The sequence below is a fragment of the Prosopis cineraria genome, unplaced genomic scaffold (assembly GCF_029017545.1).
Source record: "Prosopis cineraria cultivar Desert tree isolate PC_DT_omini unplaced genomic scaffold, ASM2901754v1 PC12, whole genome shotgun sequence".
NCBI classification, from domain to species: domain Eukaryota; kingdom Viridiplantae; phylum Streptophyta; class Magnoliopsida; order Fabales; family Fabaceae; genus Prosopis; species Prosopis cineraria.
The window spans coordinates 1552796-1569917 of record NW_026555343.1 but is presented as its reverse complement, the minus strand read 5'-3'; the positions used below and the strand labels follow the sequence as shown (position 1 = coordinate 1569917).

General features: G+C 32.0%; 3 protein-coding genes across 11 annotated transcripts; all 3 read right to left on the bottom strand.

Annotated features, from left to right (window-relative positions):
- Positions 1-2406: 2406 nt before the first annotated feature.
- LOC129288845 (uncharacterized) lies at positions 2407-6495 on the bottom strand. Of its 2 annotated transcripts, none has more exons than XM_054925635.1 (6): positions 6354-6495; positions 4240-4416; positions 4088-4148; positions 3856-3967; positions 2851-3480; positions 2407-2751 (listed from the first exon to the last, which is right to left on the bottom strand). In XM_054925635.1, exons 2-6 carry the CDS (start codon positions 4364-4366, stop codon positions 2707-2709), a joined length of 975 nt encoding a protein of 324 aa, XP_054781610.1. In that variant the 5' UTR covers positions 4367-4416; positions 6354-6495; the 3' UTR covers positions 2407-2706. The 2 variants fall into 2 exon arrangements, with proteins under 2 accessions (XP_054781610.1, XP_054781611.1); XM_054925636.1 differs by having other exon boundaries at positions 4240-4398; positions 6354-6493.
- Positions 6425-10608, bottom strand: LOC129288846 (protein yippee-like). Of its 8 annotated transcripts, none has more exons than XM_054925640.1 (8): positions 10480-10608; positions 10097-10252; positions 8845-8888; positions 8475-8583; positions 8306-8361; positions 7892-7962; positions 7619-7668; positions 6425-6562 (listed from the first exon to the last, which is right to left on the bottom strand). In XM_054925640.1, the coding sequence occupies exons 2-8, from the start codon at positions 10190-10192 to the stop codon at positions 6542-6544; spliced, it is 447 nt and encodes a 148-aa protein (XP_054781615.1). In that variant the 5' UTR covers positions 10193-10252; positions 10480-10608; the 3' UTR covers positions 6425-6541. The 8 variants fall into 8 exon arrangements, 6 of the variants coding, with proteins under 6 accessions (XP_054781615.1, XP_054781617.1, XP_054781618.1 ...); XR_008588079.1 differs by having other exon boundaries at positions 6475-6562; positions 7830-7962; XR_008588080.1 differs by lacking the exon at positions 6425-6562 and adding an exon at positions 7285-7475 and having other exon boundaries at positions 7830-7962.
- Positions 10609-12510: 1902 nt separating this feature from the next.
- Positions 12511-16648, bottom strand: LOC129287976 (uncharacterized). Its single transcript, XM_054924276.1, has 5 exons — positions 16520-16648; positions 14465-14721; positions 14291-14363; positions 13803-13968; positions 12511-12948 (listed from the first exon to the last, which is right to left on the bottom strand). The coding sequence occupies exons 2-5, from the start codon at positions 14628-14630 to the stop codon at positions 12847-12849; spliced, it is 507 nt and encodes a 168-aa protein (XP_054780251.1). The 5' UTR covers positions 14631-14721; positions 16520-16648; the 3' UTR covers positions 12511-12846.
- Positions 16649-17122: the final 474 nt, after the last annotated feature.

Genomic DNA, 17122 nt, shown 5'->3' with positions numbered 1-17122 from the left:
AAACAAATACTATCTCTACTCTATAACTACTAAAGGAGTACAGGGAAAATTTTAAAACTTAGTTTGATTATAAATATAGGGTAAAGATATAGTAGTTAATTACTTTTTCTGATATTTGTCCTCCTTAATTGCATTAAGTATTAATTTAAGTGAAGGATAAAATTAAGAAAAATAATTTTTCACAACTATAAGGATATTAATTATCATTATCATTTCTTAAAAAATAATTAATTTAATTTTTCTCCATAATTAAGACTGGAGGAAATATTGATGTTAATTAGATGATAATCTTGAAATATCGTGACAGTTCGAGAGTAATTACTTTTAACCAATTTTCTTAATCTCATAAAATATTTAAAAAGCGGGTGGAGTAATTAATACGACTGTTCCTGGAAGCAGGAAACCGGTCCAAGAGACCAAGACGGGGTTCAACGGAACAAGGCAAGCTCTGTACCTAAAAGGCCACGAAAGAAATATGATTGACCAATTCCACTGGTTAAGTGCATTTACATTATTAGCCATTAAATGCTGATGAAGACGTCAGAACTAATTTCCTGGTGCTGTATAGCGTAAATACAAAAGGAGTGGCAATAAATACGAAACTTGTCATCTTCAGTCAAACAATGATGATTGACACATTTGCTTTTTCTGGTTCCTGGCTAGGCGCTTGTGTCCTGACTTTTGCGGCGATTTCACGCCCACACGTTTATAATACACATGGTCGTATGTGGAGCTCTCGACGTGACGTTTGGTTACTGGAATAAATGTAAATGAAATGAATTAAAAAAATAAAAATAAAAATAAATTAAATAATCCTTCTGTCATAGTAAACAAAAAAAAAAATTAATAGTAAATTATAAGTTTCAATTTCCTAAATTAAATTATCATTTTTTTATAAAAATATTTTATTTATGTTCTTTTACATTTTAATTATTTTATTTTTATTTTATTTTTTTGAAAGAGAATTATATTCAAAAATCTCTCAAAAAATTATTTATAAACAAAAAATAACATGAAATTATTTTTTTATTAAAATGATAATAATGACTTTTTTTTTTGAATGGCGATTTTTTGTTAATTCTTGTATGTGAATAATTTTTTTGAGAGATCTTTGAATGAGATTCTCTCTTTTTTAATCCATTCTATTTTTTTTTAACAACCGAAAAGATCTAAGTTTTGAACTTCATTGCTCACCAAAAGTCCAGAACCTCACAATTGTCTTCTTCTTCTTCTTCTTTGCTGATTAAAGTTAAATTTTCCAGTTTCCGTTTCCAATATTTTACCTAATACATAACTCTAGAAACAAAGAATACAATAGTAGGCTAGACAAAAAAAACTATCGAGAGTCATCAGATTTATTGGGCTGAATATTTGTGTCAACAAAGTTGTTATTATTTTTTAGCCTGGATCAGTGATCAACGTTGCAGGATCAATTTGGACTCTTGACTTTTTTAAATGTTAAGTAGTGCTTATTTTCGTATAAAAATTCATATTTCGTTTTTGGTTCAAGCAAATTCAATCAAGAAGCAATTTTTCGCATATTCCATTTTTATCACCGTTCAATTTTAATTTAGTTGTTCTTAATTATCAGAAAATTGCAGGGCTAATTTTCAAGAAATTATAAGGGTAAAAAGTCATTCATTTGGTATAGTCATACAACTGAATTCCTGCTTGACATTGAGCAGCGCATTGATGGGCTAACCCAATACGCCACGACTCACAAAGTCACAATGGGGTCCAGACTCCATAGAATTAATTAAATAGGAATTAACAAATAAATAAATTGTTTATAATTTTTTGAAATTCAGAGAATTTAGTTGCATAATGTGATTTTTCTCCCATCAATCTCTTAGATTAAAGAGATGCATCTGTTGTGATGTATAATTAGGATTCGTTAGTGATCCCAAATTCCCAATCTGTCACATTGCGCTCCGAGTCAATGACCACAGGTTTGTTATGAAGAAAAGCAGTTTAATAGATTTTTATTTCCAACGAAAATCAGTGTCCTATACTCGCTTGAAGTCTAAATCAACTCACATTGTCCATAGACTGCAAGTATAATGACTTTTTAAATATATTATATACTTTCTATTAAAAAATATAAGTTATTTTTTAAATGATTAGACACTTAAAAATTTAAAGCATTTTTAATCTTTTAAGGTGTAATCATTACATTTTTTTCAAAAATATCTTCATTGATAATAACTTTATATTTATCACAAGGTGTTTAATGAGAATGAAAATGAAAAGATAGAGTCAGTTTAAAAGTAGGTAACCACTTTATTGAAAATGAAATTTGATTAAAAATACCTTACATTTTTTAATGTAAGAAGTATTATATATATAGAATATAGATTTCCTTGAATTCCAATATAATAATAAAACACTAACATTTATACAATCATATCACATCTAATTGAAATATTACATAGATGCCTGAGATAGTGTTATAATTGAAGAAGCGGCTCTTCGATTCTTAATTACCAATCACCAGCACAAAGTACAATGCATACTCCTCTGGTAAAATTCTAGGAAATCAAAGCAACACAGACAATTTTTGCTTCTACTGTTAACTCAGAATGATACCTTCACTGACACCACAGACAGATAGAGTAGCAAGGGCAGCGACGAGTTAGCGAATGCGTCAAACGTTATAACACCCCAAAGTTCATAATTCTATTTTTTTTTTTTTTTAAGTATCATGTCTCATACATGTGGCTTCAAATTGCCCTGGATGCTTCTCCTTATATCCTGTATGAAATAAACCAGACACAACTTGTGATTAAAATTGCCCTATATATGAAACAAAGATAACTTATTTAATCGCAATATGAATATCTGGACATATACCATATGCCTCATTGCCATATCTAGTGACTTCTTTGATAGTGATCTTCCAAATCCTGAGCTATCAGACTTGCCAGAAGAATTATGAACTGAAGAATGATGGCCTGCATCAAGCTTTGGTGGTGCCAGTTTCCTCATGTTCACTATTCTTTCAACCATTTTTGTCCCAATCATACCTGGGCTATCATTTTCATCATCATTAATCGAACAAGATCTGCTCTTCAGGATGGGCCTTTTTGGTCTTCCGCTGCTATTATTATCTTTGGCCTCAAGAGAAAACAATCTACTACACCTAGAGGCTGAGGCTGGTCTTTCAGGTAATGTAGACTTCAATTTTGGAGGAGCATCAAGCAAAGAACCTTGCAACTTTGTTGGGTTTTTCACAAGTTGAGGGCGTATTTTTGATGCAGATGAAGATCTTATAGGAGTGGATGATCTTTTCGGCTTACCAGAGGTTAAGGTTACCTTAGAGGATTTGGTTCTTGAAGACAAAGTTGAAGATCTGGAAGGGGATGGTGACGAATGTCTCCTATTAGTATTACCATTAGTGGAGGAATTAAGATTAGGCATCACTTTATGAGTCTTTGAGGCTATAATTCTTCTTGAAGCTGGTTCTGCTATGACATTAGTCTCCTGCAACACAAGATATAAAAATGATCATAGGAGAAAGTTTCACATGTAAGACAGCCTTTATAAATAGAGAAGTATATGATGCATTAAGATTTAAAAGAGAGAAGTATAGAAAGATAAGAAATGATGAGTGTGACTGTACATACATTATTCACATTCTTTTACGGCACTTCATCCTTGAGAGCAGAAGTACACAAGCACAGATGGTTCAATTTGCTAAACAAACAGGGTGTACCGTGTGGTTTAAAGTACATTATTTATCTTAGTTTGTTAAACACTACGAAATTGTTCAAGATATGGTAAACGATTTTAACATCAATGAGATTATTTTAATTAAAAGGAATCCGATGAATCGACTAAAGTGATAGAAATTGTTACCCTAGGTTTTAAAGCTGTTCGAGCTTTAGAAATCTCTGTTTCGTTCCTTGCTGAAATCTGCGGTTCCTTCTCCAAAGTTGGAAAGAGAGGTGTAGCAGGTGGCGTAAGAAGCCTGATTACAGAAATTACAAATTCTCATCAACACAAATACATAATATGCTGCACCAAAATCATGATGCACAGATCATGAAACATGTTGCTCAGAGCAATAGAAGATGAGGTCAAAACGTACCAGTTATAATCTGACATGTCATTCTCTGAAGGCACTATACTAGAAATACCACGACTGAATTCTGCGGAAATATTTAAAAGTAATTAAGAGCACAACATTCAGATCATGAAAGGAGGACAAGGAAAGAGCAAGACGAGAAGAAAAGGAAATACCGAAATGAGAAGCGTCGACGGCGTTGTTTTCGGAGTTTGGAAGCAGCAGAAAAGTGTTGCGTTCATTCTCTTTCTCTCTTCTTCGCATCTCCAGGAACAGAACCAGCTCTTCATCTCTCTCCTTCATCACCAGCGCCTCCTCAGCTTCGATTCTTACTTCTGCCCAGAATATAAACGCTGTTCACATCAGAAAATTCTCAGTGTTCCCGAATAACAACACTTCCATTAGTAACAGTATATTGCAAGTTACAGAGAGAGATGCATGATGCTTAGACTGAATGAATATGAGGATAACATTAAACGCTCCCAGTGGCGCTTTATTTAATTTTGGGAGGCAATTAGTGTCATTTGATGATGGGTACCATCACGTAATCGGTAAAAAGGAAGAGGACATGTCAAAAAAAAAAAAAAAAACCTGTTATTCGAACAAGCACCACTAATGTTGGTGGAAAAAAAAAAAAGAACAAGCACTAATAATAAGTTATTATTTAAAAAAATTTACTTTAATAATAATATATTTTGTATTGATCCTTCTATGTTAATAACATTCTTTACAGATTCTAAGACGTGATTTTTCCTCCTTAAAATTTGAATATAAATAATTAAATTATTTTTTATTTAATGCTAACTACAAGATTTTTCCTGAAAAAAATTAATTAACTTATCCTTGATAAGTTTTACACTGAATATTAAATATTTATTATATTAACTAATATTTTTTGAATTAATTAATGTCATATTTATAAATCACTTTTAATATATTTCATCAAAATTAAAAAAAATTAAAATTTATTAATTTTTTTAAAAATTTATTAATTTTCTAACTTTATATCTATTAAATATATACATATTTTAATAATTTAATAATATATTATCTCTCATAAATATTTAATATTTAATAAAAAGTAAAAGAAAAACTCGTAATAAAAAATTAATGATATGTTTTATAAATAAAAATATATATATTTTCCTTTGCCTTCTAAATAGAATAAGAGGGCACTCCTACTGTGAATAGCAAGAACTCTCGATCCAAATGGTTAAAGCTTAAAAGTTTAATTTATTAATTTCCAGTTTAATTTACTAATTTCCATCAATATTATCGAAGAGATGGGACACACACACTTACTGAAATAAGAGAATCTACTATAATGAATTAGATGGTACTCCCTCTATTTCAAATTATATGATACTTTTAAATGAGTTTTTTATCTCAAAATATATAAAATATTTTAGATAAATTAAAGTTTTATTAAATGCACTAATTCTATTAGTACCCTTTTTTTCTATAATTAATTTTCATCCTTTCTTTTTTTGATATATTAAATGATGGATATTTTTAAAAGTTTATATTTTTATTTTAAAAAATTAATATGGTTAAGTATAATTAATGAGGTTTATTGATATGTAAAACTTTATTTAAAAATATTTTATAATTTAAAATAAGGGGAGTAAAAATGAGTTCAGTCCACCATGCCTCTGAATAACTTTTGTAAACTTTAGAATTGGACTAAACAAACAAGTAATTTTAGACAATTTGGGCTAGCCGAATAAGTTTGAATAAGTTTATTTTTTCATATTTTTTACAATTTTAGTTACTTGTTTATACTTTTTTTTTTTATAGAGAGGGGATCGAAGAAAATCAATAAAGCAAATTATAAAAACAATAAAGAACAGCTTTATTATAATTGAGCTTTTCTCAAATAATTTTGATACATACTCTCTCCAGTTAAAAATATAAAATTTCACCTCTCAATAAAATAATTATTTATTTTTTAATTAACCCTATCTTTTCATATTTATCCTTATTAAATACCTTATAATAAATATAAAGTTATTATTAATAAAGATATTTTAAAAAAAATAATGATTATATATTAAAAGATTAAAAATATTTTATTTTTTTTAAATATTTAACTTTTTAAAAAATTTTTTATATTTTTAACGGAGGGAGTATCTATAATTTTATCAAAAAACAGATCATCAATCATTGATATTTTCAAACGAGGAGATTCAAATTTCAAAGAAATGCTGGGAAAAATAGGAGTTTTCATTTTGAAATGAAAATAAGGAGACATTCTGACATGCATGCGAAGAAAGTCAAAGAATGCTGATACCTCAACGAGGGCTGCCGATTCCTCGGGAAATTCTAAAGGATCATCGGTGATCGGACGGTGTAGATTGCATCAGAGAAAAGAGATGCCTCGCGAAACGCGCGGCTTCAATTGGAGAGAGCGTCTTCTGTCTTGTTCCAGCGTATTGATCCCCTTTCCCTCTTTGATCCAGCGGGCCCCACGGATCTTGCTTATTCAAACATCTTGACTTTCTGCTTTAATTCCAAAAACAGAAAAATACCCCAATGAATAATGACAATCAGCAAAATGTAATAATTATTTTCTAGTTTTTGAACTAACACATTGTTTTAAATAACATATTTATCCCTGTAAAGAAAATCCTTTATTTTAGTAAATATAAATGATTAATTTGTATTGAGAAATGATTACTTTTTTTAGAAGTAAATAATTACGTCGGAATAGTAAATTGTAAATTATTCTATGTACATTTTTTTTATTAATGAAGACTGACTGCTTTTTTTTTTGGGGGGGGAGAAATAACAACTTTTCTTGAATAAATGACTACTTTCCTGATATTGTTACATCCATATTCCATATTAAAATATTCCAATATTTAGATTCAGTTGATTTTGAGAATATAACTATGACATTAAGCTCAATTTTTAGGTCATTAATACTTAGGAGGTTGGATTAAGGACAGCATGGGATCGAAAGGCTTTAACTCCATCATTGTTTCTATTCGGTCAAAAGAACAATCATTGTTTCAACTTAAGACAGCCACAGTGTCAGAATTGTCCATTCCGAGATTTACTTTATGAACTTAAATCTATGAATCTATTGAATCTTCGGAATTTGGCTTGCATGCTTTTCGAGAACAAACCATGTCGAGGACATAACCTAGTGTAGTGCTAATACTTTTTCGGACGAAACAGTTGACATGTTTCAAGGACCACATTATTAATATAGTCATCGGAACCTCAAAAGACTTGTAAATCGCTTTCAACCTTGCAAACAAGACAAGGATGTGATTTTAAAGACATTCTAATCAGCACAGACAAAGAATCTTAAACACAAATCCGTCAGAGGGTCGAGGCCAAGAAAGCATGTTACCTCATCATGAAGCTGAATGCATTTCCTAGTCTACTCATGTTTTCAGTTGTGACTCTGTTAAAAAGTATTGTTCATACTTAATACTGTTGTTGTGCTGTCAAAGGTATAATATTCAGGTGTTTGCCTTGCTCTTAACTATCTTATGTTCTCATTGTTCTGTAATTTCTCTTCTACATCGTGAAGACGTGAACTATTACCTCCAAAGAAATATTTTCTTCCAACCAATGCTTCTGGTTTCTTCTTGCTCCTGCAATTTCATGTTCAATGACGCCATGGGAAAAAATTAATTGTCCATTGAACTAGCTTAAAGTCATCTATGAAGGGAGGAAGAGGCCCCTAATTAAGTTTCAAAGCAACCTATTCTACATGATGATATGGTAATTTGAAGGAAAGAAACGTATGACATACAGAATGCACATTTCAAATAAGAAATGAAATGATCCTAAGATGAGCAAATCAAGCGTCATCACCATCACTTCCAGCAACATGAGCTTCCTGAGCTTGTAAATATCTGCTGCCATCAGGGCCAACAACCTTAAACCTAGTCAAGAACAGATCACATCACCAAAAAGGTGGATTAATGAACCGCCCAAAGAAAAAAAAGGTCAATGCAATGAAATGGACAAATGGTATAGTAAACCTCAACAAAAATCAACAATCTGGTATCAAAGGGGCTAGCTCAGTTGATAAGCAAAGATGGTATATCCATAACGATCCACATTCAATTCCTTTGGAAAGCGTTTTAAGAGTAAAAATTATAAATGCATCGGGCTCATATGATGGGGTACGCCATTGGAATCTCCCCAAGAGAAGAATTCAAGGAAAGTTTGGGACATAGTGACACCCAAAAAGTACAGTAAAGAATAACAGACTGGACTGGTTACCTTTCAAGAATGAATTTTCCTTCTTTGTACTTTTCACTTTTCTCATGCGCGGCCTCCTAAATGAACAAAAGTGGAATAGGCATTAAGGAACGCTTCACAATAACAACAGCATGACAAGAAAACAATTAATTCCCAAATATTAACATGAGCTCTGAAAAATGGTCCTTACATATTTCCATCCAACAATGGACCCGCATGTGACACAGAATATGTCAACAACAGTATGCAATCCTGTTATCATCATCCGCTCTTCTTTCTCTCCAACTGTGACATTCACACTGTCATCAAGAAGAGAAAGCAGGATGTCAAAAATGTCCTCATGAGTTCATCCTGAGTTCTTGACATAACCACAAGAACTTTTTATTTTCAATCTGGCGGAATTCCTCATCAACGCATTCAAGATGAAACACGTACAAAGTTATTGAGTTTCTCCCAAGATATCGCAAATCCTAGAGAAGTTAAAATTGTAAACACAACAGCGTAAACAGAATCTACATTCCCAACTTCTAATGCTTTTGTCAACTTGAAATAACACTTACACTTCATTAAATAGGTAAGCCTTCCCATGCCTGCAATGGAAAGACTACAAAGGAAAAAAAAAGAGTTAGATTGCCTGCATGATTCCATGTTCTGAATGCAAGGAATTTCAAATTTGTGAAAAGCATAATACAAATTAAGGATTCAGAATGCATATAGGAATCATGGAAAGGAAGAGCCAGAGATCAAATCAATTACAATGTAAGTTTCCCAAATGCTATGCTTCTCTACTTTTAAACAACAAGTCACCAGAGGAAAAGACTTGGTACAAAAAGTGCTGTAAGACAACATAATATGGATATGAAAAATGGCAACTCTTTTGGTTACGAAGATCCACATTATGACATAAAACACTAAAGGTTAAGAGGATTTTTCAATTACATGATTGTAATCCCACAACTTCACGATTGAAAAAATTGGCATACTTTGATAAAGATATAATCCAAGCTATCAAGTTCTGCTACACACGATAACTGATTGAAGGATTGTACCAGTAATAGTACGTGCTGCACCATTTAGATTTCTCCTCCTTAAAAGGAAAATTATCTCATTTTTGAATTACAGAGTCATCCATTCAATGAACTTCTTTAGATAACAAAAGTTGCATTTTATTTAAACAAAACCATTTCAAACATGATTAACAAGTATCACTCCAAGACAAGGTATATAAAGTGAGAATTTCCCACTCTCTCCAACACATGCGTGATATAGTGCAAACAAAAAATGGTTCTACAGTCAAAGGATCACATGATAACAGAGAAGAATATATCAACACAACAAGAAGAAGCATTGGCACGAGAATGACATTGAAGAAATATATCAGATATGTGTTTAAAATTAAATATGCTTTAAAATTATTTAAAGAGTGCTGATTAGATTCCTAATAGGGCAGTTTGGTATATCAGTCTAAGTGAAGTTTAAAACACATTAAAGACACTGAGACAGGCGCTGATACAGCTCTTCTCTATAATTGCAGTGCTTCAAACACAGCACACTATGATTTAAGAGGTAAGAATATATATTTGATAATGTTTGATTTTTCGTTCAACTGATTTCCTCGTATCTTGCCAACTCCTCTATAATTGTACTCCTTCCTCCCCTTTGAGGTTCATTTTGTGTGTCCACCCTTTCATCTTCCTAGTTAGCTTATGTCTTATTCTCTAGAGAAAACCCAGAAATATCCATATCCAAAAGAAAACTGCACAATTAGACTCCAGAAAGTCAAATTCAAGTTTCAGGGAAGAGAAATGAAACCTTGGAAATGATGTCATCAAGAAGGGCTAGATGGGTACGGCAGTGCTTGCAGCTATAGATGCTTCCTTCCAGATTGATCAAGAACAACCTTCCCATATCTCCCCTTATCTCAATCTACCAACTTTGAACCGACAACCAATAATGAATCGAATTTCCCTTCAAGAAACGACCAAGGAGAAAAGAAAAAATGAGAAAAATTAAACTCCTAGAACCCATAAAAAACCAAACCAAAATAATCAACAAAATCAATCTGACAGAGGAGTCATCAGATAATGCAATTCAAAGAACGTCACAATCGAAGAAATACATGGCGACTTAAAGAATACAGATTGATGGGGTGAATCAGAAACGAAAAAAGGGAAGGAAATCATTGAATCGTTTACCAGGAAAAGGTAGAAAAGCATTCGAATCCTATCACTCAGGAGTGAGAATGAGATGGTCAGTGAAATTCGGGCTTTGTGAATAACGGGCTCCTCTTGGGCCCCGGGAATGATGACGCGTCGCTCGTTACAAACCTTTGTGATTCTTTTGCAAAGAGGTCCGGCGATTCATATTTATAAAATTTAATATTTACTTATTTATAGTATTATTCAATATTGTTGGTACTTAATAACAAAAATTTATATATAAATATTTACAAACTATTCACTTCTACTTATTATATATATATAAATGCAAAATATATACATTGTTATTATTAGTATATGTATTATGAATTAAATATGGCAAATATATTAATAATTAATAAGAAGATAGTAAGTAAATGATTTTGTCGAAAGAGAAGAATACAGGCTTGCCACATTTTATTTTAATTTAAAAGTGTAATAATAAATATGAAAGTGATTGCACATGAGTCTAATATTAATGAAATAAATTTAGTTCTTGATTAGTGGATGAAAACAGCTAAATGTGAATTAAGAGGTGAGATTTAGGATAGAGGCTCACAAAGTTTATGACGCAATAAGCAGGCAGAATTACACTTAGACAAGCTACGCCGAACGCCATTCCTGCATATATGTAATCCCAAAAGCTGCCGACAAGTATTGATGTGCAAGTGAGCAAATGGGAAAAGATTCGTTGTTGTTGGGGCCGTGGGATTTGTAAATTAACCAAAAGCTTTGATGAAACAAGGCTGAGGCGCCTCCGTCAATGGTCCATGAGCTTTCAGAGCTTGAACCGGCCTCAACGGTCATGTGACCACTAATTGAAAGTTAATATGATGTTTTTAGTACAATTTTTTAGGAGCCATTCATCTTATACAAAACTAGTACACCTTTAATCATTCTCTTATCAATCTTATCAGAAGTATTAGGAACCTTTTTATAAACAATTGACAAATTTACATTAATCATGTGTTTTAAAAAAACAAATTATTGTGCTGATTAACTAGCTCATTAAGCCAATAGAGATAATTTCTGTATTAAAATTTTTAATAATTCACCGCTAGGGTGAGAAGACTTCTTACGTTCTGATTAGTTTGTAACTTCATGATTTTAACTGTAGCCTTATCAACTCAAAAAAATATTAATATAATGTTTGACGAATAAGAAATATTTCTTTAAAAAAAATAAAAAATGCATCTAGTGAAAAATATGATAGGCATATTTTCACTTTTATTGATGTCAAACTCAAACCTGACAAAAGTGGCTCCCATTGCCTCACCACACATGTACAATACGTTTGTCTGTCTTTCGCTTACCTTCCTCTAGCTCTTGGAAATTTGTTATATTGATCGAAGACGTTGTGAGATCTGTCTTCGTTAGAAGAATGATGGGAATGGGAGCCCCCGATTGTCATGCCCACATCTTGTCTTATGTTTATCTTAAAATTGATGTTTATAAAGAGCTAATAGTTCAGTTTTATCAAGTTAGAATGTGTTAGTTCCTTTCCACATGGTTATCTATGATGACATTAACAACATTACTAAATGATTAAAATGTATTCTTTTGTTGACTAAACTCTTTTACTTCAAGAATCCAAGTTCGGAGTATTAATAAATCTCATAACAACTAATATGCTGTGCCTACTGCCCTATAATAATTATACCCATATAAATCAACAAGTCTCCTTTGCTATCAAAATTGGCATAGAAATGGGCCATTATAAGCTGAAATGGAACTTTATATAAGACAATAAATTCGTAATAAGAATAAACTCTCAGGATACTTTTCCCTGTGATGAACATTAGAACCTCGTCCCTGGTGTTTGTTGAAACTGTGATATCTCTGATCTTCTCAACACTTAAAGAGAGGCATCTGTCAGAGAGATCCGCTGTCAGGTGACTGTCAATAAACAAGTCTCGGGGGTTATAACAGTTCTACACATTCAATTGACTAAATAAGTCTCGGAGGTTATAACAGTTCTGCACATTCAATTGACTAAATAGTAATTCAACAAACGTGTAAAGAATGTACTAAATCAATTTCTAGAGAATTAATATTGCCACAAATCGAACCTGTGTTCCCACATCCTTGTGATGTACTTAATTCTATTCCTTAGGCATTTCAAAAGGAGCCTTAATAGATTACAATGAGTTGAAAACCAAAATGCAACTCACTACAAAGTTTTGTTTTGCCTTTTTTCGGCCACCTTCACTTCAAAGTTAGTGGCAGCACAAATCTACAATCATGTGTGAAGTACCATGCCAATCAACAGATACATCAGTCTCTTTCCAAAAGGAAATAATCTGAGTAGGAAAAAAAAAAATTGTCCTCTTGAACCCAAAGGGATTGGCATTAGACATTCAACAATTAAGAAGATAATCCTTCTGGCGGGGTCTTCTTTACTGCACCTATTCTTTGAGGAGGCCATACAATGTGGGTCACTCTTCCTCCAACTAAACCCAAAGGAATCTGCAAACAAAATTTTTAGGTTACCTGTATGTTGAGAGATTGCTAACAAAATATTCTGCATTTGACACAAAGCTGCGTAGACATAATCCACAACAAACCCTTGATTTATATATATATATATATATATATATCGAGCATATAACATGAAGATGTGTGTCCCATGAAAAATATAAAAAAGAACTAGAATACTGTTAAAGGACAAACAGACTTAGAGATCAGTGCCAAAATTTGTCATAAGCACCCAAAAAGCACGTCGTAAGACTTGTCAATGAGTAAAGATTTGGTCAAAAAAACTTAGTGAACATTAGTTTCTTCAATACCTAAAGCAACACAATCAATAGATACAAAACAAAGAAGCTTTTTGCCTCTAATTCTCTGTAATAAGCCAGTAGTTACTACATGCCGGTGATAGAATTATTCTTCTAGCAATTTAAGACAAGTTGTTCGTGCTGTTGACTTCCATAAGCAACTTAGCACTAAGCATGCTTAGTAGCTAGCCCCTTTTCGATCATCTCGCTTGCTGTTGCTGGTATCTTTTGATGTAAACCAGCAATGCTTTTGTACTCTTATTTGATTAATGAATTCCCCTTTCAGTTAAAAAAACAAGGAAAAAGAAAAGACCAGTTGATCTACTTTTGCAGCGTGCGTTTGTGACGTGATAGAAAACATGACAACAACAGAGTGCAATACTAAGCTGCCTGGACTCCTGCTAACATTTGAATTCTATAACCTTTGCCAACAACGCAGTAATGTTTAGTGATCACAAGACATGTTGCCAACAAACTCTTAGTTCAAGCCACCATCACCCATAAAATGTTTGGTTTCTTATTTCTAGGATAAATATGGAAACTTACAGGACCGAATGAGTTTGAATCCAGGCTGGAAGCTGCATTGTCTCCCTCAACCCAACAATGTCCTTCTGGAACCTTTAGCACATCATAGTTACGTTGTGCACCAAACCACTCACCAGGTAACGCAACTATTCTCTTTATGTGAGTCTCCTTGTGATTCAAGGGGGAGCTGCAGGAGTCCAGAATTTAATAATTACACGATTTAAAAATATAAATGTTGAACTCAATTGTAAATGCTCGGCATTACACATTGACTTAATCCGAGTAGCATATTCAACCTCACTCATTAGAAGTAATGTGATCAGGAGGCTATCAAATTATACATCAGAATGAATGAACAAAAAAAATCATTAATAAAAATAAGAAAAGTTTTTAAAAAAACTATAAGTTATTATTTATCTTGTGCATCACATGAGAAATATATCTAGTTAAGTAATATAAAAACATAGATGAAATAAATAAATTAACATGGAAAGGGCAAAACAAGTTACCGGAATACCACCACATCACCACGGGAAAACCTATAGTTTCCAAGGCAAAATTTCTCAACCAAGACATAGTCATCTGTAACATAATCAAATGTCAAACATCATAATTTGCAATAGAGGGAGGGGGGGAGAGAAGGAGAGAGTTTTCACAGATAATTCTTTTAACAAGAAAATTACCATAAATATTTCCCATCAAAGAGCTGGTTTTAGGATTAAAAGTGGGAGACATAGAGCCACCACGAACTGGGACAATGGTCACATAACGATCAGTTACTGTGACAGTAATGAGCCCAAAAGTGATAAATTTCTTTGTAAAACTCCATATAAAGCTTCCTGTTCCCATTTATAGGTCTCCACGTTTAGGTGCATGTCTATCTCAAGTAGAAACCATGTCCAGCTCAGATTACCAGAACCAAGCAATGAAAACAGGGCAGCTGAGAGTGAAACAAACATAAAACACATTCAGTTAATGATTGCGGAATGCCCACAAATCAAAAGTGATAAAGGCAAATAAAAGTACGAGCAATTAAACAATCATTTCCAAGGATAATTAAATTTTATGAAAAATAAAATAAAGACAGCATATATACCACCAATTTACTCAAAATGCAGCAGCCGAGTTAGATTTGAGATTGTAAGATAATCCAAATTCAGCTTACATCAAAACGAGAGAATAGTTATCACTAATAAACTTATATTAAATACAAACTCGATTAAACTCGTGAGGTTACATCCAAGTTTACTGTTTTTTACACTTCTAACTTATAAAATTGTGTCAACTCACTCATAAACTCAGACTAGATACAAGTTTGGTTAAACTTGTTAAACTCATCAATTTTTTTTTTTTAATTGAGTGAGTTAAGTATATACCATGAAAAATTCAGTTTATAAAAGTTATAAGACCTAGTTCAAGGGGGGAAAAAACCTTGAAATGCAAAAACTAATATTAATTGAAAAAAATCAAAAATATGTCTTGAATATGATGATTTATTAATGTAGATGCGTTTAATTTTGATGATTTATATTTTTAATATATTTAAATTAAATTACAATCATATTTTAATGGTTATTTGTTAATAAAGATAAACTCTTATGAGTTTACGATCTGAATTTATGATACGAGTTTACATTCTTGCTATGGGTTTACTTAAACTCGCGAGTTTATCAACCTTTATCAGTTTAACATAGCTCAATGCTGGGGCTGCAGTAAGTCTAATGTAATAATCAACCTAAAAATTTAGTAGCTCATATCACCATGCTTTTTCTTATAAACTATGAACTATCACTAACTTGCATGCACATAACCCTGCGACCTCTTTCCATCTACTAGTGGCCTTGCAGAGTTGGAGGAATCTAGAACATAATATTCATCATATTGGATGGTATTCAATGACAGTGTCGAGCTCATATTCACCAGACATCCAAATTGCACACTAATGCAGACCAAATATTCAGCTGACTTAAAGGAAAAATCACAGATACGACAGTTATCCATTTTTTCTACATTCCTACATTAATCAACTAAGCTTTATTTTCTCAGGCTTCCTATCAAACACCATGAAGGAAAAAGTATGAATGTTAAGACTAAAACGTAGGAAGTAAAAACTCAAGGAGAAGAAACCATTAAGCAGAAGATTTCAGACAGGTAAGCACGAGAATAATTTTTAAGAAACAGTGATGTTTGATTCATAGAATTTTAAACTTCCTAGATAGTTAGAAACATTGGCGGACCTATACTGCCCCCACTGAAATCTTTGAAATATGCATAGTTGATATAATGTCCCCTTAGTTTTTGTTCCAGATACTTTGACACAACTCAAGCCAAGCCATTTACAAGATCATGCATCACAAGTACCTTGAGAATTTCCAAATTTGATGATAACGTAAAAGGATTAATAAAAAGAATCTCAAACAGTACAAATCCAACATTGCTAAAAAAAAAAAAAAAAACAATATCCAAATCATACAACTCGCTAGTAATCAAAATGAAGAAGGAAGAAGTATAGTAGCCAATTACACACCATTCAAGCAAAAACTAGTACGAAAAAAAAAAAAAACTCAAGATGTACATATTCCCAAATCCAAAATTGTCAATATTCAACGATTACAAGACCAGAATCAAAGCCCAATTAAAACGTAAAATTAAAACAAAGCAAGAACAGCGGGAACAGATGATGCGGGGAAAAATTCAAATCTAGATTCAAAACACCAGATTGAACAAATCAATATCACCAGATTTCGGGGGGTTGAAAAAGCTGACAACGGCGGACGGACGGCGTCCGACGGAGTACGGGATGCTTTTTCGTCGACTGAGAGAACTGGATATGCTATTCACGAGAAAGGGTTTTATCAGGGGTTTATAATTAGTTTTAGGAAGAATTTGGCGTAGGCCTCAAAATTAATTATTCAAATAGCAAAATTAATTACTCTAAATAATAAAATTTATTTTATAAATTTATACCTAGCTCTTCTGTATTAAATAATATTAAACTTTTGGGTATACTAAATATACTTATAATTTTTTTTATTTTTTTCATTCTATTTTATCTAATTTTCTCATACTCATTTTCTTCATTTTTTTAGATAATTAAAAAAAATTAACCTTATTCAATGTTGAATGGAATTAGAGTAGAGAAATGAAATTGACTGAAAAAATAAAGTCGACAAAACCATACAGTAACACATAGCCTTACCTTATATTAACACAAATATACATGAATAGTGAAGATAATAATTAAAAATATAGAAAAATTATGAAATGACAAAATAATTATTATTTTATAAATTTTTATTCCCTCCAATGTAAGTTATTTTTTAAGAAGTTAGATATTAAAA

Bases quoted from the DNA above. Each gene is read 5' to 3' on its own strand.
- LOC129288846 (XM_054925637.1), bottom strand. From the start codon at position 10,192: ATGGGAAGGTTGTTCTTGATCAATCTGGAAGGAAGCATCTATAGCTGC. The intron at 8,584-8,844 runs GTAAGTGTTATT...TCTTGATGACAG, and splicing joins GCTTACCTATTTAATGAAGT to TGTGAATGTCACAGTTGGAG. The intron at 7,963-8,305 runs GTAACCAGTCCA...GTTCTTGACTAG, and splicing joins GGAAAATTCATTCTTGAAAG to GTTTAAGGTTGTTGGCCCTG.
- LOC129288845 (XM_054925635.1), bottom strand. From the start codon at position 4,366: ATGAAGGAGAGAGATGAAGAGCTGGTTCTGTTCCTGGAGATGCGAAGA. The intron at 4,149-4,239 runs GTATTTCCTTTT...ATATTTCCGCAG, and splicing joins CGTCGACGCTTCTCATTTCG to AATTCAGTCGTGGTATTTCT. The intron at 3,968-4,087 runs GTACGTTTTGAC...TTCTGTAATCAG, and splicing joins GACATGTCAGATTATAACTG to GCTTCTTACGCCACCTGCTA.
- LOC129287976 (XM_054924276.1), bottom strand. From the start codon at position 14,630: ATGGGAACAGGAAGCTTTATATGGAGTTTTACAAAGAAATTTATCACT. The intron at 14,364-14,464 runs GTAATTTTCTTG...ATTATGTTACAG, and splicing joins TTTGATGGGAAATATTTATG to ATGACTATGTCTTGGTTGAG. The intron at 13,969-14,290 runs GTAACTTGTTTT...GGACTCCTGCAG, and splicing joins GGTGATGTGGTGGTATTCCG to CTCCCCCTTGAATCACAAGG.